The sequence below is a fragment of the Mobula hypostoma genome, chromosome 7 (assembly GCF_963921235.1).
Source record: "Mobula hypostoma chromosome 7, sMobHyp1.1, whole genome shotgun sequence".
Lineage (NCBI taxonomy): Eukaryota > Metazoa > Chordata > Chondrichthyes > Myliobatiformes > Myliobatidae > Mobula > Mobula hypostoma.
Window position 1 is genome coordinate 55,310,901 of NC_086103.1, and position 26,304 is coordinate 55,337,204.

At 40.5% G+C, this 26,304-nt stretch overlaps 2 protein-coding genes across 5 annotated transcripts in view; one reads left to right on the top strand and one right to left on the bottom strand.

The window, feature by feature from the left end:
* LOC134348916 (eukaryotic translation initiation factor 4E-1A-like) overlaps window positions 1-2,304 on the bottom strand; it is a 28,247-nt gene extending 25,943 nt beyond the window's left edge. The window contains exon 1 of one of the 3 annotated variants that reach the window (XM_063052716.1): window positions 2,267-2,304. In XM_063052716.1, coding sequence (XP_062908786.1) covers window positions 2,267-2,284 — 18 coding nt within the window. In that variant the 5' untranslated portion in view covers window positions 2,285-2,304. Of the gene's footprint in view, window positions 1-1,801; window positions 1,824-2,062; window positions 2,238-2,266 lie in introns of those variants that run through there. The other 2 variants (XM_063052717.1, XM_063052718.1) reach the window with 2 other exon arrangements.
* A 14,143-nt stretch (window positions 2,305-16,447) lies between these two features.
* Window positions 16,448-26,304, top strand: part of sncb (synuclein, beta) — a 104,411-nt gene continuing 94,554 nt past the window's right edge. The window contains exons 1-4 of one of the 2 annotated variants that reach the window (XM_063052719.1): window positions 16,448-16,806; window positions 17,030-17,173; window positions 17,730-17,768; window positions 24,245-24,396. In XM_063052719.1, the coding sequence (XP_062908789.1) occupies window positions 17,053-17,173; window positions 17,730-17,768; window positions 24,245-24,396 (312 nt within the window). In that variant the 5' untranslated portion in view covers window positions 16,448-16,806; window positions 17,030-17,052. Of the gene's footprint in view, window positions 16,937-17,029; window positions 17,174-17,729; window positions 17,769-24,244; window positions 24,397-26,304 lie in introns of both variants that reach the window. The other variant, XM_063052720.1, reaches the window with a different exon arrangement.

Sequence of the window (26,304 nt, forward strand, 5' to 3'; positions counted from 1 at the left end):
GCCCGGTTAAAGTCACCGACTATAATTTGAAATGCGCCAGGATAGGCCTTTTCTTGTTTACAGACAGCATCGAGCACTTCCAGGAGTGCTTGCTTATAATCAACTGTTGGTTGTATGTAAACTGCAGTCAGGATCTCGAATGCAAGTAGACTGCTCTACATTTAATCGTTAGCTGTTCTAAGTCAGGGGAGCAAGAAGTCAACATAACGCCAATGTCTGTGCACCAAAAAGCATACACCACCACTTCTTTCCCTTGCCAAAATTCAAGGATCGATACATTCTAAAAAATCGTAAACCCTTCTGGTCGGAGAGCTGTTAACAAAGTCTCAATGCAACAAACAATTGAGACCTGCCTCATCTGTCGCTGATAGAGCAGCCTTGCCCCAAGATTGTCAGTCTCATTTTTGAGTGACTGTACATTCCCTCAAAAAGATGGAAGGCAGAGGAGGCCTCATACCCGTGTGCTTCAGCCCAGTTCGAACTCTGTCTCTCCTACTGTGTTCTCGGCCTTGACCTAGGCATTGACTTTTAAAGGCTCTTTAAATGGGTCTTTAAAACCATTGAATACTCTGCATTTAACCGCGGAACGTGAGATCTAAAGATCAGTAATGTAATTTTGTAGTCCGGTGTTACAAGGAAATTTACATGAAGGACGAACGTCACCCAGGTCAGGAAATGAGAGCAGATGTTTGGCACGCTCAGACTCACAGTCCAAGGGTCTATAAAAGGTGAGTTTGCAGAGTCTTCAGGCAGGCATGTCTCCTAGTAGACTTACTACTCCGGCTACAGTGAAACTACTTAGTGATGCTACGACGCAATAAATTTCGGTATCATCCAGTAATTTCTTACAGTGCGAACTGGGCTTCCGCCCGTGTAAACCGCGTGGCAGCATATTGCTGCCAAACCTCCAGCAGTTGCAAAGCGACTTTTTGTCAGTCGACATGTCGTTGCGTAATTCTGAAACCATCCAAGAGCGTCGGGGTCACCAATATAGGATTTTGTGAATAAAACATGCAATAGTTGTTTCATGTGCTAAATAAAAGTCTTAGCCTTCTATTCCCATTTATCAACAAACCATTTTACATTAACTTCATTAAGTCCGCTACGGTCTCTTAAAGTGAACACAAACTCAATAACAATGTTTGTGAATTATGTAAACATTTTCTATCATGAACAATGTGTCACTGTCACCGGTTACTTTACCCAACACTCCATTTCCAAATAGTGAAGGAGTTGCATTCAGGAACACAATCGCCAATTTCCCCTTACAAGCCAAACACCATTCCAACTCGAACTATTAACTTTCCTTTACAAGCAAAAATGCCAATCTGCCATCACTATTGACATAGTTTCTCCAAAAGAAATCACATCACCTTTTCAAGCACAATGGGGGGGGGGGGGAAGAGAGAGAGAGGAGACACCTATTACCTTCAAACAAGAAAATTTAGAGTGAAACATAAGCTACAAAATATTTTTAGTGCAAGTGATAAAATATTCCTCAACTTAATCAAGCTAAATGCACTAAACAGAAACAAACAGCATAACACAATATGGTCATTATAATCTACATCATCCATATAAAGATCAAGTTGAATTAGTTTCACCTACCTAACTTCCCCAGTGTGATTATGTTTCCTATAAACATGCAAATTATTCAAATGCATGCTTCATTTTAAACACCTTTTCTTCAATTCAAGAATTCAAAGGTCGAATTCATAACATGATTTTAACATTAGCCTATTCAGAAGCTTCAAGAAAAATTTGATATTAAGAGTGTTAAATTTCTCTAATGGGCAGTTACCTTGCATATCCATACCTTCACTCCTTCTGCATTGTGATCATAATTAATTGGATTCGGATGATCTTACACCAAAATTAAATGTCTGAACTAGTTTACAACACTAAACATTGTGTAAAGAAGTCTACAGTAAGGAATAATATCACTTAAAGAGAATAAAAGGCAGCTTCTTCACCCTATTACACGTACTCCATGGGTGGGGGGGGGGAACTATTACTGTAATGAAAAAGGCAAAGAAATATAATGGAAAACTGTTGTAGTTACATTCACCGATCAAGAACCATTTATCCAATCGTTCCTTGCACTTATCCTTAGCTATCACATGAGATAGTCCAATAATTTGAGTGAAAGAAGCTATAGTGCCACTTTCTCGGACTGGTTTCCACGAGAAGTCGAAAGCTTATTTTCGGCCACCTCCTACCGACCAACAAACGCTCCCCCAAATGGAGAACACACAAACGCGTTTACCGGCTGTGCGACCGCCATACTGAATCGTGAAACCTCCAAGTTAGCTTATCAAATCCCTTTTAAGGAGTTAATTGATCACTTGTTGACCATTCTGCTCCAACCAGAATGCTTTTTGGGAAGGGCGACGCAAATCTCAAACTCCCCTGATGACGACAAGTCGTCAGAAGCTTTAATTCTTCTTTTTGTGTGTGTGATTTACTTGAAGGAAATCTCGGTCCAAAAGTAAAAAGTGTATCAGAAAATGAGATTGTAAACAGTTAGTTTGAGTATACGCCTAAAGGACTGCCTGTTTAAATCTGTTTTTAATATTATAGTTGCAATAACTTTCTCGATGATAATAAGTATTTTCAAAGTTTCTTTTAGTCATTTAAAATCATTTTTGTCAGATAAAGTCAAGACAAAATACTGGAGTATCAAGAGATTTTTTTTACACAAAGATTTTAAAAAGCCCGGGGCATCAATGCTATTTATGAATTGTTTGTTTTTAAATGCAAATTTTGGTTTAATCGCACCCCCGGATGCTAAGAACATTGATTTAACTTAAATGGTCTGATTAGTGTGTACATTCATGGTGGTGTTCATGCCGACCGCCAATAGGGATAGGAGTATTATTATGTTCCTGCCGATACCCGCGGCAAATAATGGAAAACCGCAGGATTTTTCTCCCTTACACAAGCAGCTGCAAGTGTATATCATTTCTACTAAATCATTCAGTTTATGTCTGGATATCTACAGCAGGTAAATTCCCTTCACCTCCCCCCGTTCGACCCAACCATTCGCAGGCGCGCACGCATGTATACGCTGTGAGTTAAAGGGGTTGTCAATCACTTGGAGGTGATTTAACTTTTACCGTTTGTACAAAACCAGAAATGCCGGAAGAACTCATCCAGTAAAGTATCATCTGTGAAAAGAAAAAAAAACAGTTGATGTTTAGGATCAGTGACTCTTCCTTAGAACTGAGAAATTCGTAATGTGAAATAATGAGGATTGCCAAGTCCCTGGATTTCTTCTACTTTATGTTAGCCTCGCCCTGGCGGTGGAGACCTTACCTGTAAAACTACTAAATGCTATAAATTTCTATAACTCTATCAAAGGCACATAACAGTAGTCCTCATATTGCTCAGAGATTAGATTTGAGGTTGAAACAGGTAGTACGGTACCTATAAAAAGTATTCACCCCCTTGGAAGTTTTCGTGTTTTATTGTTTTACAACATTGAATCACTGTGGATCTAATATGTTTTTTTTTGATACTGATCAACAGAAAAAGACTCTTTCGTGTCAAAGTGAACACCGAACTCTGCAAAGTGATCTATATTAATTACAAATATAAAACACAAGATAATTAATTGCATAAGTATTCACCCCCTTTAAGTCAGTACTTAGTAGATGCACTTTTGGCAGCAATTACAGCCTTCAGTCTGTGTGGATAGGTCTCTATCAGCTTTGCACATCTGCAATTTTTCCCCATTCTCCTTTATAAAACTGCTCAGCTCTGTCAGATTTCATGGGGATTGTGAGTGAACGACCCTTTTCAAGTTCAGCCAAAAATTCTCAGTTGTATTGAGGTCTGGACTGGAACGTGGCCACTTCAGGACATTAACTTTGTTGTTGTTAAGCCATTCCTGTGTAGATTTGGCTTTATGTTTGGGGTTATTGTCTTGCCAGAAAGCAAATCTTCTTTCAAGTTGCAGTTCTCTTGCAGACTGCATCAGGATTTCCTCCAGGATTTCTCTGAATTTTGCTGCATTCATTTTACCCTCTACCTTCACAAGACTTCCAGGGCCTGCTGCAATGAAGCTTCATGGTAGCGATGGTGTGTTTTTTGTTAATATTTAGTCAAAATCTCAATTTTGGTTTCGTTAGACCATAGAACCTTCTTCCAACTGACTTCAGAATCTGCCAGCAACACATACAAAATGCTGGAGGAACTCAGCAGTCCAAGCAGCATCTATGGAAAAAAGTACATTTGACAATTCGGGCCAAAACCCTTCGGCATGCTCAGATTTCCAGCATCTGCAGATTTTCTCTTCTTCAGTATCTTTCACATGCTTCTGGCAAACTCCAGCAGAGATTTCATGTGAGTTTTTTCAACAGTGGCTTTCTGTTTGCCGCTCTCCTATAAAGCTGTGACTGGTGAAGCACCCAAGCAACAGTTGTTGTATGTGCAGTCTCTCCCATCTCAGCCACTGAAGCTTGTAACTTCTCCAGAGTTGTCAAAGGTCCCTTGATCCCCTTCTTGCATGGTTACTCAGTTTTTGAGGATGGCTTGCTCTAAGCAGATATGCAGCTGTGGCATATACTTTCCATTTCTTGATGATTGACTTAATTTTACTCCAAGGGATATTAAGTGACGTGGAAGTTTTCTGGGATCCATCTGCTGACTTGTACTTTGCAGTAACTTTTTTGCGGAGTTGCTTGGAGTGCTCTTTTGTCTTCATGGTATATTTTTTTACCAGAATACTGACTCCTCAGCAGTTAGACCATCCAGATACAGGTGTATTTTTACTACAATCAATTGAAACATCTTAACTGCATGCAGGTCTTCAAAATCAGATCTCTATTTAAATAATTATGACTTCTAAAACCAGTTGGCTGCACCAGTGATGATTTGGTGTGTCATATTAAAGGGTGAATACTTATGCAATCAATTATTTTGTGTTTTATATTTGTGTTTTAAGTCCACTGTGATTAAATGTTGTAAAATAATAAAACATGAAAACTTTCAAGGGGGGTGAATACCTTTTATAGGCACTGTATCTTTCAATAAAAAGGTTCTATAAAAGCACAGAGGTTTCATATATCTGATATTTTGGTGGAAGAAAACTATGGCTAAATGTGTATTTCTGTTGGGATTCCTATGCCTCTTGTTTTTTTTGAACCAAGCAACTTGCTCTGTGTGCTGCCAGCTCATTCTCCTAGACATAGTATTCTGTAAGGAAAATGTTCCCATGTCTGCCAGCAATTGGTTTGTGCAAAAGCAATTCAAAGTACTCCAGCAGCTGCTGGATCATAGCTCATAGACTTTAGCAACTGCTAAGATCTGCAGAAAGTATTTATTAAATTGCATCAACAGTTAATGGAAAACAAATAGAATTGCAGATGGTGGAATCGGAAGCAAAAGCAGAGATGTTGAAAGAATTCACCCTGTCAAACAGCATCACTGGAGGAAGAAACCAGTTAACATTTCATAAACACAAAATACTCTGCAGATGCATTTCAGCTCTGAAACTTCCTCAGAACTGTGAGGGAAATGCAGGAGTTATGGTTTTCAAAGCAAAATTGGAGATCAAGTGAGGTGTAAAACAATAGCATAATTGGAGAGAGGTTAATGTGTATCCAGGGATAAACATGAATGCAGGCGTTTCAAAGAAACAGGGTGAGAAAGGGACAGAAGCACAACAAGGGGAAAGGAGAGCAGTTTACTGAAGTTGGAATATTTAAAGTTCATTTCAAAGGCCTGCAAAGTGCCTTGGGAGAAGATAATTTTATTTTGTTTTAGAGATACAGCACAGTAACAGGCTCTTCCAGCTCAGTGAGCTAGTGCTACACAGTTACATCCATGTGACCAATTAATCTACTAACCCGTGCATTTTTGGAATGTGGGCCGCACCGTGGCAGTGAAGATATCTTTAGACAGACAGGTCAGAATGGAAGTAGGATTCAGGTTTAAGATTGAATATTTATTACTTATTTATTATAATTATTTTTTTTTTTGCTTTTTTGTATTTAAACAATTTGTTGTCTTTTGCACATTGCTGTTTGTCCATTTTTATTTGTGTGCAGTTATTTATTGATTCTATTGCGATTCTTAGCATTTACTGTAAATGCCTGCAAGAAAATGGATCTCATAATAATATATAGTGACATAAGCTGTATGTACATTGATAATAAATTTGAACTTTGAGGGGTATTTCATTGGCTTTTCACTTAGCTCTGGAACAACTAGACAATGAAGATTCATACATCATGATGTTCCTCACTGACTACAGCTCAGGATTCAAAAGTATCATCCCCTCAAAACTCATCACTAAGTTCATAAGACAAGACAAAGGAGCAGAAGTAGGCCATTCGGCCCATCGAGTCTGCTCCGCAGCTCCCCCATGAGCTAAACTATTCACCCATCTAGTTCCAATTTCCGGCTTTTTCCCCATATCCCTTGATACCCTGACTAATTAGATACCTGTCAATCTCCTCCTTAAACACCCTCAATGATCAGGCCTCCACAGCTGTATGTGGCAACAAATTCCACAAATCCACGACCCTCTGGCTAAAAAAATTTCTCCTCATCTCTGTTTTAACTGGGTACCCTCTAATTCTAAGACTATGTCCTCTTGTCCTGGACTCACCCACCAAGGGAAACAACCTTTCCACATCTACTTTGTCCAACCCTTTCAACGTTCAAAATGTTTCTATGAGATCCCCTCTCATTCTTCTATACTCTAACGAATACAGTCCAAGAGCCGACAAACACTCCTCATATGTTAGCCCCTGCATTCCAGGAATCATCCTCGTAAATCTTCTCTGAACTCCCTCCAACATCAGTACATCCTATCTAAGATAGGGGGCCCAAAACTGCACACGGTATTCCAAATGAGGTCTCACTAATGCCCCATAGAGCCTTATCAACACCTCCTTACTCTTATATACTGTTCCTCTTGAAATGAATGCCAACATAACATTCGCTTTCCTTACCGCCAATCCAACTAGGTGGTTAATCTTTAGGGTATCCTGCACGAGGACCCCCAAGTCCCTTTGCACTTCCGATTTTTGAATTTTCTCCCCATCTAAATAATAATCTGCCTGATTATTTCTTCTTCCGAAATGTACAACCGTACATTTGTCAACATTGTATCTTATCTGCCATTTCTTTGCCCACTCTCCCAAACTGACTAAGTCTCTCTGCAACCTTTCCGTTTCTTCAACATTTCCTGCTCCTCCACCTATCTTGGTGTCATCCGCAAACTTAGCCACAATACCATTTAATCCATAATCCAAAGCATCGATATACATCGTAAAAAGAAGCGGCCCCAACACCGACACCTGCGGAACACCACTAGTAACCAGCAACCAATCAGAATAGGATCCCTTTATTCCCACCCTTTGCTTTCTGCCTATCAGCCAATGCGCCACCCATTTCAATATCTTTCCTATAATTCCATGGGCTCTCATCTTATTAAGCAGCCTCATATGCGGCACCTTATCGAAGGCCTTTTGAAAATCCAAATACACAACATCCACAGCCTCACCCTTGTCAATCTTATTGGAGATTACCTCAAAAAATTCCAATAGGTTGGTGAGGCAGGATCTTCCCTTCATGAAACCATGCTGTCTTCGGCCTATCTTGTCATGCACCTGGAGGTATTTCATAACCTCGTCCTTGAGGATTGACTTCAATATCTTTCCAACTACCGATATCAGATTAATAGGTCTGTAATTTTCTTTTTGCTGCCTCCTTCCTTTCTTAAATAGTGGAGTTCTGAGTTCCTGGGCCTCAGTACCTCCCTATGAAATTGGATCCTCAATTTCCTCACTGGTAGACTCCAGTTGGTACGGATTAGCAACAACACCTCCCGCACACTCACTCTCAAATCAGGTGCACCATAGGACTGGGTGCATTACTTTGATTGTCTTCTAAGTGCTCTGCCATAATGTCTTTGAGAATAGCTACAACTGTTTATCCCCAAGAAAGTTGTTAAGCTAACTGGCTTGTAGGTTCAAGATGTTGATATTTTTTGGATGAAGGGATTACTTGTGTTATTTTTCCATTTGATAGAATCCTCTACATCTCCCTAAATTCACTCCTCCTTCCCAATTTCAGATTATACAGCTGTTTTGGGATATCGCTTGTGTCCTCTATAGTGAAGGTTCTTGCTTTAATTCATCTGCCAATTCCTTGTTTTCCATTATTGATTCCCCAGTCTCGAAAACAGTGGAATAAATATACTCTAACTTTCACACACAATTTAATCTTTTGCCATCCTAGCTATCTACATAATTTTTTTTTACGAAAATTTCTTCTTTAAGTTTCATCTTTTTTAAGTACAGATGGTGGATTCCCTACTTTGAAGGGCTTATTCATGTTAGTGAGCTTTCTTGGCTGTGACATCTGCGTGATTGGACCAGGACAGAAGATTGATGATATTCGCTCCTGGGAACTTGAAGCTGTCAACCCTCTCAACCTCCATACAGCTGATGTAGACAGCAGCATGAACACCAACCTTCCTGAAGTCAATGAACAGTGGAGGGTGTCTGGAAGGCTGGAATTACTGCCATGATTAGCCTCTCATAGCTCTTCATGATGGTGGATACCACAGCCACTGGGTGATAGTCACTTAGGAGTATTATTTTGTTCTGTTCACCCTGTAATAGGAAAGATGTGGTTAAACTAAAAAGAGTACAGAAAGAGTTATGAGGATGTTGCCAGGGCTAGAGGACCTGAGTTATATGAAGAGATTGACCAGGCTGTATCTGTGTTCCTTGGAATATAGGGGAATGAAGGCAACCTCATAAAAATGTGTAAAATTATGAGAGGCATAGATAAGATGGATTGTAACAGTCTTTTCCCAGAGCAGGGGAGACCAAGAAAAGGATACCTAGATTGAGGATCAAATGGGACATAAGGGGCACCTTTTTCACACAGAAGGTGTAGAATATATGGAACAAACTACCAGATGAAGTGGCTAAAGCAGGTACAATAGTATAATTCAAGAAACACTTGGATGGGTACATGGAAGGATAGAGGGATATTAGGATGAATGCATGAAATTGGGACTAATTGGGTGGAACCATTGTTGTCATGGACTCACTGGGCTGACGGGCCTGTATCCATGTTGTATTGTGCTATGACTCTGTGTGGGTGAATAGTCTGCCAGGAAATAAGTGTGGCAATGGGACTAATGGAATTGCTTTGAGAAACAGCACAATTGCTTTGAGATACATTTCTGGTGGATTCTGTATGCCTGCAGCTCTCATCGTCCCAGGTTATTGATTTGAGAACCACTGTCAGAATTACCTCAATGAGAACTGTTGTATATTTTTCTGATGGCACACATTGTAGCCAGTGAAGGAAGAAATGAATGCTTAGTGTTGTCAGTCTAGTACAGGGGTCGGCAACCTTTTTGCCTCTGTAGGCTGGATTGCGTATTAATGAGTGGACGGTGGGCCAGAAAAATGGCATAAAAAACTTGAAATATGTGAGTTATCCACTTAAATACATTTAGTTATGTTTTGCCTCAAATTAATGAATAACGCATGCTAGAAAATCATTTGTGCTTAAGGTTGCCTGCCCCTGGTCTAGTACGTCACTTTGTCCCGGACAGTGATGAGCTTCTTGGGTGTTGTGGGAACTGCATCTGGGAAAGTGCCCTTTTGGAAAGGCTATAACATTTCTAGGGACTGCCAGGCACTGATTTGCCCTTGTAGCCACAATACTTGCGTGGCTTGTCTAGTTCAAGATGTTAATGCTGGGTCACTTGGGCAGTAGTAATCTATTGGATAGCATGGGTATGTTGTTAGACTTCCTCCTATTGGAAATTATCAATGCCTTGCATTCGTGTGATGGGAGTCAGCCCATGCATGGATGTTGTTTAGGTCTTTAGCAAGCTGGATCACTTTATTTTCGCGGAACTAGAATGCCTGGAGTTTTGCAGATTCTGCAATTAGAAAATTCAGGCCAAAGGTGTCTACGTGGAACTCATAGGCAGGCTGTCCGCAAGATGAACAGAACATTAAATTAGCCTCAGACGGCCAGATGTCCTTGAGGAGAAGGTTGGACATCAAGCCCATAGGGTGAGTGTACAATTGATGTTAAGTAGAAAACATCATATAAGTCATTTCTTTTGTAATGAAAGTGAACATAATTGCAAAAATTATTACCTGTTGTTGTACTTTTATGGTGTGGACTCAGAGAGGATACAACATGGAAGATGGGTTCTTCAGCCCAACTTATCCATGCCAACCAAGTTGCCTAACTGAACTACTCCCATTTGTTTGCATTTGGCCTCAGTCCCTCCAAATCTTTCACATTGATACTCCCGTCCAAATGTATTGTTTTAAATATGATAATTGTACCACTCTTCACCAGGTGCTCAGAAACTCACTCCATATACATAACATCTTCTCCATTAAAGTCCCTTTTAAATCTTCTCATCTCACCTTAAACCTATACCCTCTAATTTTGGTCTCCCCTTTCCTGGGGGGAAGACTATCAGTATTCGCCTTATCTATACCTCTCATGATTTTATAAACTTCTATAAGGTCATCCTTCATTTTCCAATACTCCAGGATGAAAAGTCCTAGCTTATCCAGCCACTTTTTGTAACTTAATCCCTCCAGTCCCGGTAACATTGTTGTAATTTTTTTTGTACTTTTCCAGTTCAATAATGTCCTTTCAATAAACAGACTTAACAGAACAATATACGGTACTTCAAATTAGCCTTACCAATGTTTTGTACAGCTGTGACATGGTGTTCCAACTCCTGTACTCAGTATCCTGACCAGTGAAGGCAAGCAGACAAATGCCGCCTTCTCCACCCTGTCTACCTCTGTCTGCACTTTTGAGAAACTATGTGTCTGTACGCATGGGTCTCTCTGTTCCACAACACTCCCCAAGGCCTTATAGTTTAGAGTGTAAGTCCTAACTTAGTGTGCATTGTCACAATGCAAGCAACATCTCATGCTTATCTGAATTAAATGCCTACTAACATTGCTTGGCCTACTTGCCCAGTTGATCATAATCTTATTGTAATCTTGGATAACTTTATTCACTGTCTATTATATAACCAACTGATTGGAGTTCATGACCAGCACATTCCTGTGAGAACAAAAGATACGTCTCTTGACATTCAGTGGCATCACCATCACTGAATCCCCCTACTATCAACATCCTGAGGGTTATTATTGACAGGAAACTGAACTGGTTTAGCCATATAAACATCGTGGCTACCAGAGCAGGTCAAAGGCTAGGAATCCTGCTGCATGTAACTCACCTCCTGGCTCCCCAAAGCCCGTCCACCATCCACAAGGCTCAGGTCAGGAGTGTAATGGACTACTCGCCACTCCATCAACACTCGAGAAGCTTGACACCATCCAGTACAAGCCAGCCCATTTGATTGGTACCTTTTTCACAAGCTCCAATCCCTCCACCATCGACAAACATTTGCAACAGTGTGTACTATCTACAAGATGCACTGTAACAACACACCAAAGTTCCTAAGGTAGCACCTTCCAAACCCATAATCACTACCATCAAGAAGGACAAGAACATCAGATACTTGGGAACACTGCTACTTGGAAATCCCCTTCCAAGTCACTAACTATCCTAATTGGAAACATATCACCATTCTTTCATTGTCACTGGGTCAAAATCATGGAATTCCCTCCCTAATGGCACTGTCGGTGTACCTACACCTCCTGGCCTGCAGCAGTTCAAGAAGGTAGCTCATCACCACCTTCTGAAGGGCAACTAGTGATGATCAGTAAATGCTGGCTTAGCTGGCGACACTCACATCCCGTAAGTGAGTAAATAAAAATAAGGATAGCAAGGTTTGTGTACCTCGATGACAATATATATTTGTAAGTTTAGTCAAAACGACAAAGAATGCATATGAAATTTTTAGGAAGCTGAATTCATACAAGGTCCTTGGGAAAAAAAAAGAAGCAGAAAAGAACTTAAGCCAAAAATTAGGAGGGCTAAAAGGGGTAACAGCAAGTAGGATTAAGCAGAATCCCAAGGCATTGTATATCTGTATTAAGAGTAAAAGGGTATCTAAGGAAAGGGTATGTAAAGCCAAGGACAAGGAAGGAAATTTACAGTATATGTGAAGCTAGAGGGAGTGCATGGAATCTTTAATGAGTATTTCAAATTAGTATTTGCGCAGGAGAAGGACATGGTGAAATGAGGAAGGGGGTATGTTCATACGGTAGAGTATTTTGCAGATCTTCAGTGCTTTAAAAAAAAGCATTAAGCTGGATAATTCTGTAGGGCTTAATAGAATCTATTCCAAAATACTGTGGGAAGCAAAGGAAAGGATTGCTGGAGCCTTGACAAAGATCTTTTTATCCTCTTTAGCCACAGGGGAAGTGCCAGAAGACTGGCAAATAGCCAGTGGTGTCATTTTGTTTTAAAAGAGCAACAGAGACAAACCAGGTAATTTTAGGCCTATCAGCTTTACATTGGTAGTAGGGAAATGATTGTGGCAGGTTCTTAAGGACAGGAAAATAATGAACTTATTAGGGATGGTCAGTTTTGCTTGTGTGGGATGTGTCCTGCCTCACAAATTTGTTTGATTTTTTGAGGAAGTCACGAAAAGGAGGGTAAGGCAGTGGGTGTTCTTTTCAGGGAATTTAGTAAACATTTGACAAGGGTCCCTCATGGTATGTCGATCCAGATGATAAAGTCACATGGGATCCACTGTGAGTTGTAAACTGGATCCAGATTTGGCTTGGTCAAAGAAGGAAGAGGGGTGTTTTCTGACTGGAGGTTTAAGACCATTGGTGTTCAATGAGAATCAGTGCTAGGACCTCTGTTATTTGGAACATACAGCATATTCACAGCTTAGATGAAAACAAAGGTGACTTGATTATTAAAATTGTTGGAGTTGTGGATGGCAAAGAAGGTTGTTAAAGAATGCAGCAGAACATAGGTCAGTTGGAAATTTGGACAGAGAAATGGTAAATGAATTTTAAGGACCATCATTAAGGACTCTCACCATCTGGGATATACCCTCTTCTCATGACTATCTTCAGGGAGGAGGTACATGAGCCTGAAGACTCACACTGAATGTTTTAGAAACAGCTTCTTTCCCTCTGCCATCAGATTTCTGAATGGTCCATGAACACGCGATCACTATTCGTCTTCTGCGCTATCTATTTAATTATTATTGTCATTTAAACTCAGTGGCCACCTTATTAGGTACCTCGTATAATTTGTGTCCTTCTGCTGCTGTGGCCTATCCATTTTAAGGTTTGATGTGTTGTATTATCAGAAATGCTCTTCTCTGCACACCCTGTTGTAACATGTGGTTATTTGAGTTACTGTCACCTTCCCATCAGCTTAAACGTTCTAGCCATGCTCCTTTGACCTCTTGAAGCACCTTCAATACTCCAAAAGACTGAAGTTGGGTAAAATACTGAAAGGCTTTTATTCGCTGTACAACACGACCTCCATGGTGAGTGTCTGCCCCCGGACTAAGGGGGAGGGGCAAGGCGGAATCACCTTTATTCAGGAATCTGGGAGGAGCCACAGGGGCAGTCAGCAGAGGGGCGTGTCCAGACAGTTAACCCAGTTACAGCATATATATGGTTTACCACACCTCTCTCAGTAACAAGGTATTTTTGCCCACAAATCTGTCACTTACTGGATTTTGTTTTGTTTCTTGCACCATTCTTTGTTAACTCTTAAAGACTGTTGCATGTGAAAATCCCAGAAGATCAATTGTTTCTGATATACCCAAACCACCTCATCTGGCACCCAAAATCATTCCACAGTCGAAGTTACTTAGATCACAATTCTTCCCCATTCTAATGTTTGATCTAAACAACAACTGAACCTTTTGACTGTGTCTACATGCCTTCATGCATTGAGGTGTTGCCGCATGATTGGCTGACTAGATTGTGTTCGTCCATCGTCAACGTCAATGAGGACCTCGACACCATTATGATGGTGTCGAGACTAGCGCATGATTTGGATGTAAGTGAGGGAGAGTTGTGCAGCGTCAGCCTCACTCTCTCTTCCCAATTCCCATCTGGATCCAGTGGCAAGACAGAGTTGAGGCGACTGGAGATGGGACTGGGCGCAGTGGATGACCAGGACGTCTTCTGTGTCTTGTCCTACTCTACACATTCCACGACGCTTGCAGAGACCGCCTTCTTGATCGTTGGACCTTCCATTGGTCTCGTCCGCTCAATTTGCCGAAGTCTGTCTTCACATGCAGGGATAGACAACTCCCTATCTCACTGAGGGTTTGAGACCCATCGGCTACCCTCACCTGGTTTAGCCGGCTTGTCGAAGCCGTTGCCCGGGGTGTGGCTGCTGTCACATGCAAACAGCTACAGGGAGCCACAGGTGAGAGCTGAGTGCCAGGTGGGGACCAAAGGTGGACTAACCGCCTTGAAAAGGATGCAACATGTTCCCCGACCAGAGTGCTACCCTTTCCTGACACCCCATACACCCGCTGACTAGATATTTGCACTAATAAGCAGGTGTACAGGTGTACCTAACAAAGTAGCCACTGAACGTATAGTAATTTGTTATACCTGTGTGGTGCTGCTGCAACTAAACAACAAATTTCACAACTGGTATCAGTGACAATAAACTCGATGCTGTTTCTGATTCTGATTTAGACAACGGTGATGTGATGCATTTCAGGAGATCAAATGCAAGAGGAAAAGATACTGTATTTGGCAAGAATCTCAGAAGCTTTGATGTGCAGAGGGAAATTGAAATGCGAGTCCATAGTTCCCTGAAAGTGGCAACACAGGTAGATCGTCATAATCACTATGTGCTGTGTTGTATGACATGGACGATCATGGTCTTCTATCTGCTGATCATGATTTTTCTTGGCAAATGTTTCTACAGAGGTAGTTTGCCGTTGCCTTCTTCTGGGCAGTGTCTTTACGAGATGGGTGACCCCAGCTATTACCAATACTCTTCAGAGATTGTCTACCTGGCATCAGTTGTCACATAATCAGAAACTGTGAGATGCACCAGCTGCTCATATGACCATCCTCCACTTGCTCCCATGGCTTCGCATGACCTTGATCGAGAGGCCAAGCAGGTGCAACACTTTGGCCAAGGGTGACCTGCAGGCTAGTGGAGGTAAGGAGCATCTTACATCTCCTTTGGTTGACCCCACCACCCTACATGTAGTCGATGATGATGGCTCATTCTTCATTTGCAATGATCAGGAGGGAATATGTCTATCGCTGTAGGACTTTTCTTCCCACCAGGTTTAAGGTGAGGATCGGTGCACATGGACCGATTCCACTCTTTAGGCCGGGTTGTTCCACGTGGTACAGTGAGCTGCAATGACTATGGTGACCACAAGGCTGTAGGTTGAGTATCGGCGTTTTTCCTCTCCTAGACAGGCTGCCTAGCTAGGCTAACAAGTTCTATCTATCTGGGTTTGGAATCAGAGCTGTCCTTTTCAGAGGCTGACTGCCAACCAAGGCTGATAAGCCCAGCCTGCCTGCCCAGTTGTACCACTGGACACTCGGTTGTGCCATGACATAGCAAACTCAGTAAGATCAGGAACTCCAAGTGAAGGCATTGCTATGGACACAGTAGTTTAGGAGACGCCATATGTGAGTGATCTCTTGCAGGGCAAACCGAACAGTGGTCCTGTGGCGATCACTACACCTGTAAAGGAGAGGCCATGGAAAACATTGCACCTTTCTTAAGTGAGCAGGGTGTCCAGCTCAAGACTTGAGGCCTAGATAGGGTGGTAAAAAGGACATGCCTTTATAGGTGGGAACTTTGAGTATGAAAGTTGGGAAGTCATATTGCAGCTGTACAAGACCTTCCTTAAGCCACATTGGGAGTATTGTATGCAGTTCTCTAGAATGTTGGGGGCTGAGGGGTGAGATGCTAAAAATATATAAACTTACAAGAAACATGGATAAGGTAGATTGCCGGATTCTTTTTCCCAGGGTGCAAATGTCATGTATAGGAGTACATAATTTTAAGGTGAGAGGAGGGAAGTTTAAAGGAAATTTGCCAGGCAGATTTTACCCCTCAGAGTGGTAGGTGCTAGGGAAGGTGAGAGAAGTTCATGTGATAGCAGGGATTAAGGGGCATTTAGGCAGCTAGGCAAGGAAAAGAAGCATGTTGATAACGTGCAGGCAGAAGGGATCAATTTAGATTGGCATCATGGCGGGTCAAAATGCCTGTTCCTGCGCTGTGGTGATTTTCATAAACTATGTAATTTACCAATAAGTTGCAAGCATTTGTTCGGAAAATAAATAAGGCATTAAAGTTCCCTAATCTCCATAGGTCCAATGTAGAGTCTTTCTCCACAAATGCTGCCGGACCTGCTGATTATTTTCTGCATGTTATCTTCTTACTTTCCACGGGCGTTTAATCTTAAAGTATGAGCGTGTTCTTTATGTCACCCAAGCATTGTTGTCATAATGCTTTCTAGAACTAGCTCCGTTAACCAATCGATGTTTCGCAGAATCCTTTACTTGTGTGCGAAATGTCGTTGTCGGGGTGGAGAGAGGAACGTTTTCAAATATGTTTTAAAACAGAAAACTGATGTTTGCTCGGCTTCACCGTTACACCGCAATCCCGTTCGACACCTTGGGAAAAAATTTGAATTCGTGGTAACGGCAAAGACGCGAGATCTTCGGTAAAAATTATGTATCCCCTCTTAGGGGAATTACATTCCTCGAAAGGGGAGGATGTGTGAGTGAGTGTCCGTATGTGGTTACACGGCACTTAGATGAAATCACAGGCGCTTTCCGAAGAGCGATAGATACGGAGAGGACGGGAGCTTTGAGGGAGCAGTCTTCAGACAGCACCACAGGAGCAGTAGGCTGACAGGTCAGTTTATCGGTGGCATCATCGCGGCGGAGCAGGATGATCTCTCTCCTCGTTTAATCTGAAAGCACCCCCCTCTTCATGGTGTTTTGATAAAATCTGTCCCAATCCATTATTATCCAGTTTGACAAAGGTCAGTATGTTTGTAAAAATGTGATTGTCGATGCTTATTACCTTCTACGTTTAGGGGTGATTAACTCAGATTTAGTTGATGTTTATTCTGCAGTGCTCCACTGATCGAGGACCAAAATGGATGTTTTTATGAAAGGATTGTCCAAAGCGAAGGAAGGAGTGGCCGCTGCGGCTGAAAAAACCAAGCAGGGAGTAGCAGAGGCAGCAGAGAAAACTAAAGAGGGGGTTCTTTACGTCGGTATGTACAGACTGGGCACTGTCAATTTTAAACCAGCCCCTGAGTTTAGTAAGGCAATATCTTCACAATGAAACCTTCCTTTCGACAGTACTGTAACTGATAAGTGACATCTATAGTTGGGACATGTATGATATACTAAAGCGTGTTTAATGAATACTCCAAATTCAAATTAATAGGAGCAGTTGCAAAAAAAAACAAAAACGTTTATATTTATTCTCGAGAGAATATTGTATTCTTCCAAAGCTGCTCTCGTTATTTGCTGCAGTCTGATTCAGTCTCAAAGGTCTTATTTATGCTGAGCAGATGGACCAGCCATATGGCACTCTCTATAACCCTGCAAAATATATCCTTTTTCCAAGGATATATTCTGTGTACATCCATGTATATATTTCTATGTATACATCCAACACATTCATTTCAGTGTCACTGCCTATAAAGCTAACAATATCACAGAGGCATGTAGCAATAAATATTAATGAATAAAATAATCTGAGAAAACTGATGATTTCACAAAAACTCATAAAAGTAATGATATTTATATTCAATCTTTTCTCAGGGTCTAAAACCAAAGAAGGTGTTTCAAGTGTCGTTTCAGGTAAATTCAGCAAAATTTTGATGAATTTTATCAATTTTCATAGAAGAGTTAAAATGTATAGTAATCCAGAAGATAAATTTTTGAATCAGCATCGAAAGCATAATGCTTCCTATCCTCTACATCAAGGATTGCAGATTAGCTTTAGTTCTACCTTAGGAAGGTTGTTAATGTCGATAATGTGATTAATCCATCAATGTGACGTGGAGTAATGCCAATAGTTTTTATAGTTCAACAGAGCGTGTGTGAAAATAATCTCTTGCCAGCAGCATGGCTTATTTACAATGTACCTGTAGCTGAATAACTTGTTCTCCTGTACATTGTTAACAATGATTATTGTGTTGCAAACAGTGAAGTTAAATGCATGACTGAATTTCATTGCAATCAGGCAAAGCATTCCACTAAAAGATTGTCTTCCAGATAAATGTGCTGGTGATTTAGTTTTTGCAAAAAAATGAAATTAGTAACAAGTCGAAGCATGATACACTCACGTGTGATTTTTAACATATGATATCTTAATATATTCGTGAAGTATTATCCACTACCTTTTAAAATATGTTAAAGTCTTGACTTTATAAAGTATATGAAGTAATATAGCTAGTTTCAATTGACTTTTGTTGAAATAACACAGCAGTTTATAGACTCATTTGAATTTGACTAATACCAGACTGATGAAAAATCAATTAATAAGTTTAGATTGCATTTACATTGTACATACCATTCTGTGTTCATATTATTGTAGAAATAAGAGATATGAACAATATATTCTCAGTGATTGCTCCACCAGATCAGGATGCATAGGTCAAATTACATGTATAATTATGTGGAAGAGGGAATAGATACATTTGTTGAACACATGCTGAATCAAGGATAAAATTAAAGATACCAGTACAAGATTTGGAATGTTTCCAGTACATTTCATTGTTAATTTATGATTTTGAGATGCCTACACAATGTCTGGAGACCATAGTTAAAAACATCTTTCATATTCACAAGTATCGAGCCCTTTACCTGCCCAGGTTTTTGTTTCTACCACTTTAATGCAGTACTAGATTAGATTAGACTCTGCAACTTTGCTTTTCCAAAGTGCTTAACATAAAGGTATAGCTGCAAACTAAAATGACTATACAAGTTAACAGCATGCTTTTAATGAGGGAAAAGATTCCAAATTGCTAATTTCTTTACTTTATTTCTCAGCTGAACATTTTGAATGGTGCATAAATCTTTGGGAGTTAAATTGGTTGGGACTGGAAAATGAGACCTAGGGTCCAAATAGAATTTTTACTGCCTGCTCATTATTATAGTTTCTGCTATAGTACACAAAGCTAATTACATTTTTGAATGACTTTGTAGTTCATCATGTGTCTTAGTGCTGCGTTTGAAATGCACAAAACAGAGTTGATATAAGCCTGATTTGTACTTTTTAAAGACAAAATAAATTATGGTTGGTATTATTGGTGTTAGTCATTCCAGAGATCTTCACAGTGTATACCAGAATGTGTGTAGCTAGAATGAGCACTCACATTTTCAGATGTAGTAACAAGTTTTTGGTAGGTGAGGAAGAAATGGCGACTGATCCTCTAACCATAGTGGACCTATATTCCTTCAAGGCAGATAGAGCAGCAGTGGTAAAGTTGTAGTATTGGGGTCATGTGGGTAGAGCACATGAACGTGGTGAGACAAAATATGCAACGATCACCCAAGCATGGTCAAGATCATTGAACAAATCTTCAAATGCCATATCTCCCCAAAGGAACCACTAGCCTTGCTCAATGCACATGGCCTTATCATTCACTACCAATAATCTCTATCATCGAGGGGCCTAAATTTCATTTAGTACATTATTTCCTCATGTGCTGCACCACTATTCCAGCATTATTTGCAAATCTCACACCTTCTTAAGGCTGATTTATACTTCTGCGTCAAATCGATGCCGTAGGTACGGCGTAGCCACGAACCCTACACAGAGCCTACGCGGATCCCTACGCCGTAGCCTGACACACACCTCTCCCAAAATGTAACTATGCGTCGTGGCAACGCAGACCACAACAACTGTGATTGGTCCGCCTGCTAGCATTGCATTTCCTCCTATGCTGCAATAGCTTCCCATTGGGCAACCGAAGGGCAGGGAAGGAACTCTGGCTGCAATGCTTTCCATAAAGCTTTACAGATTTCTGAAATTATGGACCCATTTCGCTTTTGCGAAAAAGACGCTTGCTTTAAACTTGTTTACCCTGAGAAAGACTACCATGACCATGAAGCCTTGCATGGGCAGGTGTGTGCGCATGCGCAATGTGCCTGAATTGCAGAGCGACGCAGACACACCAACGCACAAGTATATGTGTTCACAATGCACGTTCACAGGCAATTTTTGTGTGTTGCTTGAAATTCCAGCATGTGCAGATTTCCTCGTGTTTGCATTTTTATATTAACACATTTCCCTCTTTTATTTAAGGGAAGGCACCTTTCAATGAGCAGAATCAAAAATAGACAGAACCTGCTACTTTGATCTACCTGAAGGAGAGAATCCAGATCATAATTAGAGCTGTCAATAAAATGTCCATAGCTAAAACTGACACTGACACATTATACCTAATCTTTCCCGCTGTTCACTTCTTGATGATCTCAAACTCTCCAATGATTAACAAGTGGTGCACCCAGCAACTTCATCTCAGTACTACCCGTTCAGTTAACCAAGAAGTCAAACCAGGGCAATCATTGACTTATACCAAGACAGGAAAATGAGTGCACTCCAACACGAGATCTAAAACTTGTCAGTAGTTCAGATACAAACTCTTCATAGAATTACCATAGAGATTAGCTTAGGAGTAGACAACATCATATAGTGAGTCACTGTACACAAATAGCCTACAGATAGTGTATTTTGTACAATAATAAAGGCTTCAATTCTTCATTAGGCATGGCCATACACAGGTAAAAACAGTGGGCAAACAATCTTCTGAAGCAAGCTAATGAGTTTCCATAATGAAATGCTTGATGCATTGGTAAGCTTGGTCAAAAGTATGTTTGACAAACTTGTAAAGGGCTTTGTATTAAGATTGGAGCCCTTCTTTCTTCTTGTGAAAGTGACAGAAACTCCATTTCAAAGCCAGCACACCCAGTCACTATGTATGGCTGGATGACTGGTATTTCAGCTTCCCAATAAACAGAAGCAGAAGTCATCCATTACAAGACCCCAAGACATAGGAGCAGAATTGGGCCTTTCAGTTCATTGAGTCTGCTCTGCCATTCCATCATGGCAGAGTTATTATCCCTCTCAACCCCACTCTCCTGCCTTTTCTCCATAACCCTTGACACCTGGACTAATCAAGAACCTATCAATGGTCGTTTTAAATATAGTCGATGATTTAGCCTCTACAGCCATCTGCAGCAATGAATTCCATAGACTCACTACCCTCTAGGTAATGAAGTTCCTCCTCATCTCTCTTATAAATGGATATCCCTCTATTCTGAGGCTTGCCCTCTAGTCTTGGACTTCCCCACTATAGGAAACAACATTTCTGGATCCATTCTATTTTGGAATATTTGATATGTTTCAATGAGATTCCCCCCCTCATTCTTCTAAACTCCATCAAATGCTCTTCATAGGTTAACCCTTTCTTTCCTGGAATCATTCTCATGAACCTCTCTGGACCCTCTCCAATGCAAGCACATAAACTGCTCACAGTACTCCAGGTATGGTCTGACTAATGCTTTATAAAACATTACACCTTTGCTCTTATATTCTAAGTCCTCTCCAAATGAATGCTAACATTGCATTTGCCTTCCTTACTGTCAACTCAACCTGCAAGTTATCCTTTAGAGAATCCTGCACAAGAATTCTCAAGTCCCTTTGCATCTGTTATTTTTTTAGTTTTTTCCCCATTTAGAAAATAGTCCATGCCTTTATTCCTTCTACTAAAGTGCATTACCATACACTTTCATATGCTATATTCCATCTACCACTTCTTTGTCCATTCCCCAATTCTGTCTAAGTCCTTCTGCAGACTCCGATTCCTCAACACAACCTGCCCCTCCACCTATCTTCATATTGTCCGCAAACTTGACTACAAAGATACCAATTCCAAAATCCAAATCATTAACATATTATCAGAATTTTGTAGTAGAAACTCAGATATTAACCATGCAAGCTCAGACTGCTCTCATGTCAGGTTTTCTTGAAACCATGCAAGCTCAAACTGGTACTGTCATGGCCCTAGATGCAAGTGTTTAAAAGATTTTGCAGAATTCACAGCTCTTCTGCTGTCTGTTCTTGAGAATTGCTGAGATTTTCCTTGGGAAATTGACAGTGAGTCTGTGGAGCATGAATCTGTTGGTCCCTGCAGGACAGCAGTATTCATGATTTCACTACTGTCTCTCTAATGACTGCTGTTTCTCATCGACCAGCCAGTTTGGATATCACTGTTTGTGATGAGAGGTGCAATATCTCACTGAGCCTACTGGATATTCTCTGTACTGAAAGTCCGCAGTCTTCCCAGCTGCAGTCTGCAGACATGCCGTAGCCATTGGTAGAACACAAGGTCAAGGGAAGATGCACGAGGCACAAACCCGGACAAAGTACACAGTGATTAATTAAAGTTTCTATACAGTAGATTTGTTTCTGGATGGATGTCTAAATATAGTTTGAAAAGTTGACAGCATTAGCTTTTATTCTGTCAGTGTTCTCAAGCAAACACTGCTGTTCAGCAACAAAGAACACAAGATGAAAACTGAATGCATGGTATAATCAGTTGTTCTCTGATTGCTCAGCCAGAATGAACTCCTATATGTTGCCTCTTTTTTTTTCTTCCCGTGTCTTTTTCTTCTCTTCCCATTTTACTTGTAAACCTGTGATTGTCAGGAAAAGTTGAGCTTATTTGATTGCCCAGTATTGTGCAAACTGATTAGGAGACCTACGAAATGCAGATAATGGATGACTCCTGCTCTGTTTTAAGGGAGGCTGAAATATTGTCATCCAACCATGTATTGTTTTTGGGTGTACTAGCTACTCTGTGTATCACAAGGCTTCTTCATGATGGTTCAATGAGCACTAGCATCATCTGAGGATGCCAGCAGTCTGTTTGATTAGGTTGCAGCTGGTTGGTTCTTGTGAAGGCACTTTGTGCTCTTATGCTTTGATTTCAGTCTGGACAGTGAAAGGATATCCATTGTTGTGACTGGCATAGTGACTGAAAGACAAAGGTGCAACAGTAAAATCAATGTAAAATCTGGCAATTGTGATGTTATATTTTTTATTTAGAGATACGGTACAGAACAGGTGCTTCTGGCCCACCAAGCCACACTACCCAGCAACCCTTTGACTTAGCTTAGCCTAACCACTGGACAATTTACAATGACTAATTAACCTACTAACTGGCATGTCTTTGGACTGTGGGAGGAAACCCGAGCTCCTTGAGGAAACCCATGGTCAGAGGATGCCATAATTGAACTTTGAACTCCAATGCTTCAAACTGTAATAGCATCATGCTAACCGTTATTCTACCATGGCTATGTGTTGTATATAGTCACGGATGAGTTGCACTCTCCAGGAGTTGAAGCTTTTATGGTTAAGGATTATATCTGAATCTCTGACTTGGCTCCTACAGGAAGTTCATGGTCTTAGGGAAGTTCATGCTGTGCATTGCTTTTTGACAAAAGAAGAAGTCAATTGTTATGCAGCCCAAGCTAACTGTGACCCCCATGATACTGCAGTGTTTATCAAACAGTGAAATATAGCTGATGTTTCTTGTTCCAGCTTGGAAGCAGCCTCAGAGATTAAAAAAAAGTGATGGTCATTAAGACCTTAACAGCTTCTTCAACACTGCCTGACCCTAAATGTTCCTGTTCTCAAACCACAGCAGAATCATGAGGCTGATGACTATCTTGTTGGAATAACCTTACCGACTCATAATGCTTTTGGAAATGTTGAAGGATGCAACCTGATCAGTTTCAACTGTTAATGATATTGAATTGCTCATGATACTCTTTTGTTAAAATTCTCCAAATAAGAACTTTATTCTAGAATTGTTTCAAACACAAAAATCATTAAGAGGTATGAGGGATATTGGGAAAGTAGTTTCAACCATGATCATTTTGAGTGGTGTAGTGGTGAATGGCCTTTTCTGCTCCTATTTTCTATGTATCTATGTTTTGTTACCCTTTCTTACAGGCTATCACATTAGTTGGGCTTTAGTTCTTTCTGCTTTCTCAAACAAAATCAATATTGCATAACCAGCTAAGGGCAGGCAGTCCATTTAAAAATTCCCAGCATTTATAAATAAAAATTACATTTCTATTCCAAAATGATTTTTTCTTGAAATAAATCATCGAGTAAATGGACATAAACATTTAAAAGATCCTAAAAAGATAAACAGTTTAAGCAGTTCATTTCAAATTGATTAAAACAGTGTCATTTAGGAAATGAAATAAGATATGTTTTTTTAAAAATATGTATTAAAGCAATCTTACTTGCTTTATAGTGGCTGAGAAGACAAAGGAGCAGGCCTCTTTGGTGGGTGGTGCAGTTATCACAGGAGTCTCAGCTGTGGCTCAGAAGACAGTGGATGGAGCTGGAAACATTGCAGCAGCCACAGGTCTAGTGAAAAGGGATGATTTCCCATCGGAAATAAAGGTCAGCCTTCATCAAGCATGTACACCCAACCCTCTGCAGCTGCAATTATACATCAAAACCATTCATTACAGCTTTACATATGCTAAAAATAATAAACACCCAGCTTCGAAAGATTACACTACATATAAAACTGAAAATATGGTATTTGGATGACAATAATATCCATAAGCAGTTTTTAAACATTTTGGAGTTTGAAATAAATTCTTGCCAATGATTTCCATATAATAGAGGTTAACATAAAAATTATTGGGGGTTGAATATATAGCATGCATTTTTAAGCCACTGTACAACCATCTAATGCTCAAAAATGTACTGATGTGTTCACATAGTTGGTCAGCCACTTCGTGTATGCACAGCTAACCATTTGTAGTGGAACACAGAACAGAAAGATCATGACTTTAACAGTCTGCATTAATGATTTGACATTAATCATGCCGTCTTTGAGCTATATGCTCCATCCTATCAACTTCCTTAATCTATTTATAATGCTTTCCCATTCTTCTTTTAAGTATCAGAGTTGCCAATATACCCTTTAGTCTGTATTTACTAACTGCTGCAGCTTAGAAGCCAGTGAAATAGTTGTATCTAATCACAATAAGGGCAAGTTGAGCTCATATGGCTGCAGCCCCATGCTTCCAAAGCACAACTTAAATCTGTTATCTTTACCATCTGTGCTTTGAGCAGAACTAATCATGGCCTAACCTTCAGCAGATTAAAACACTTCCCAGTCGTGCCTCTGCCCTAAATGTTATGGACCTGAGGTCTCATCACATTCAGACCCACCTTTATCTTTGTTTTGAAGTATATCATGTCTCTGACCAGTATCACTTTATCCTCACTGGTTTCTTCCTCCCTGTTATAATTGGGGAAGTTCAGTACTTGAGCCTCTGAAATGCAAAATGGAGAAGAGGTATTTGCTATTTAAGGTAAGTAAGATGTACAAATGTACCTACATCAACTTCAACTATGTGAATCAGGAGAAGTTGTGAGAATAAGGAGAGGTAAGGCAAGGAGAATTGGGTCTGTTGATATCCCATGCAATATCATGTACTATCCTTGTGAATAGCTGCTAATGTCTGCAGGTTATGAATAACAATTTGCTGAATCTGTGGAATTCTCTGCCACAGGAAACAGTTGAGGTCAGTTCATTGGCTATATTTAAGAGGGAGTTAGATATGGCCCTTGTGGCTAAAGGGAGCAGGGGGTATGGAGGGAAGGCTGGGGCGGGGTTCGGAGTTGGATGATCAGCCATGATCATACTGAATGGCGGTGCAGGCTCGAAGGGCCAAATGGCCTACTCCTGCATCTATTTTCTATGTTTCTGAGTATGTGAGGTGAGCTGTAGGATGTGAAATGAAGGATGGTGCTGATGGATACAGACGATTAGCACATCGGTGATGAATGGCACACAGTGTAGCAGTCCATGCTGCTGCCTCTGCCTCACTGCTCCAGTGACCTATCCACTGCTGCTGTCTTGTGTGGAGATCGTACATTCTTCTTTGCACATTCTTGCTGTGACAGCATGGAATTCCTTGGATGTCCTGGTTTCTTTCCATATCCTCTGCTACATGGTTGCTGTAAAATATCTTTAGAAGGCATGATTGTATGTCTGTGCATGCATTGTGTGTGTGTGTGTGTGTGTGTGTGTGTGTGTGTGTGTGTGTGTGTGTGTGATTGGTCATGTGACAGAAAAGGTTGCCGGGAAATAAATGGAGGGAATGGGACCTGATTGCTTTCCTCTGTGCAGTAAGAAAATATGAGAAATATAAAAATGTCAGAGTTTAGAGATTAGAACAGTGGATGAGGTGAGAATAGTGAGGTGTACTAGTGGAAGATGGACTTGCTTCAGATCACTAAATATTTTCTTGAAGCAATTTTCTGAGCAATGAAGATCTCCATTCCTCTTTT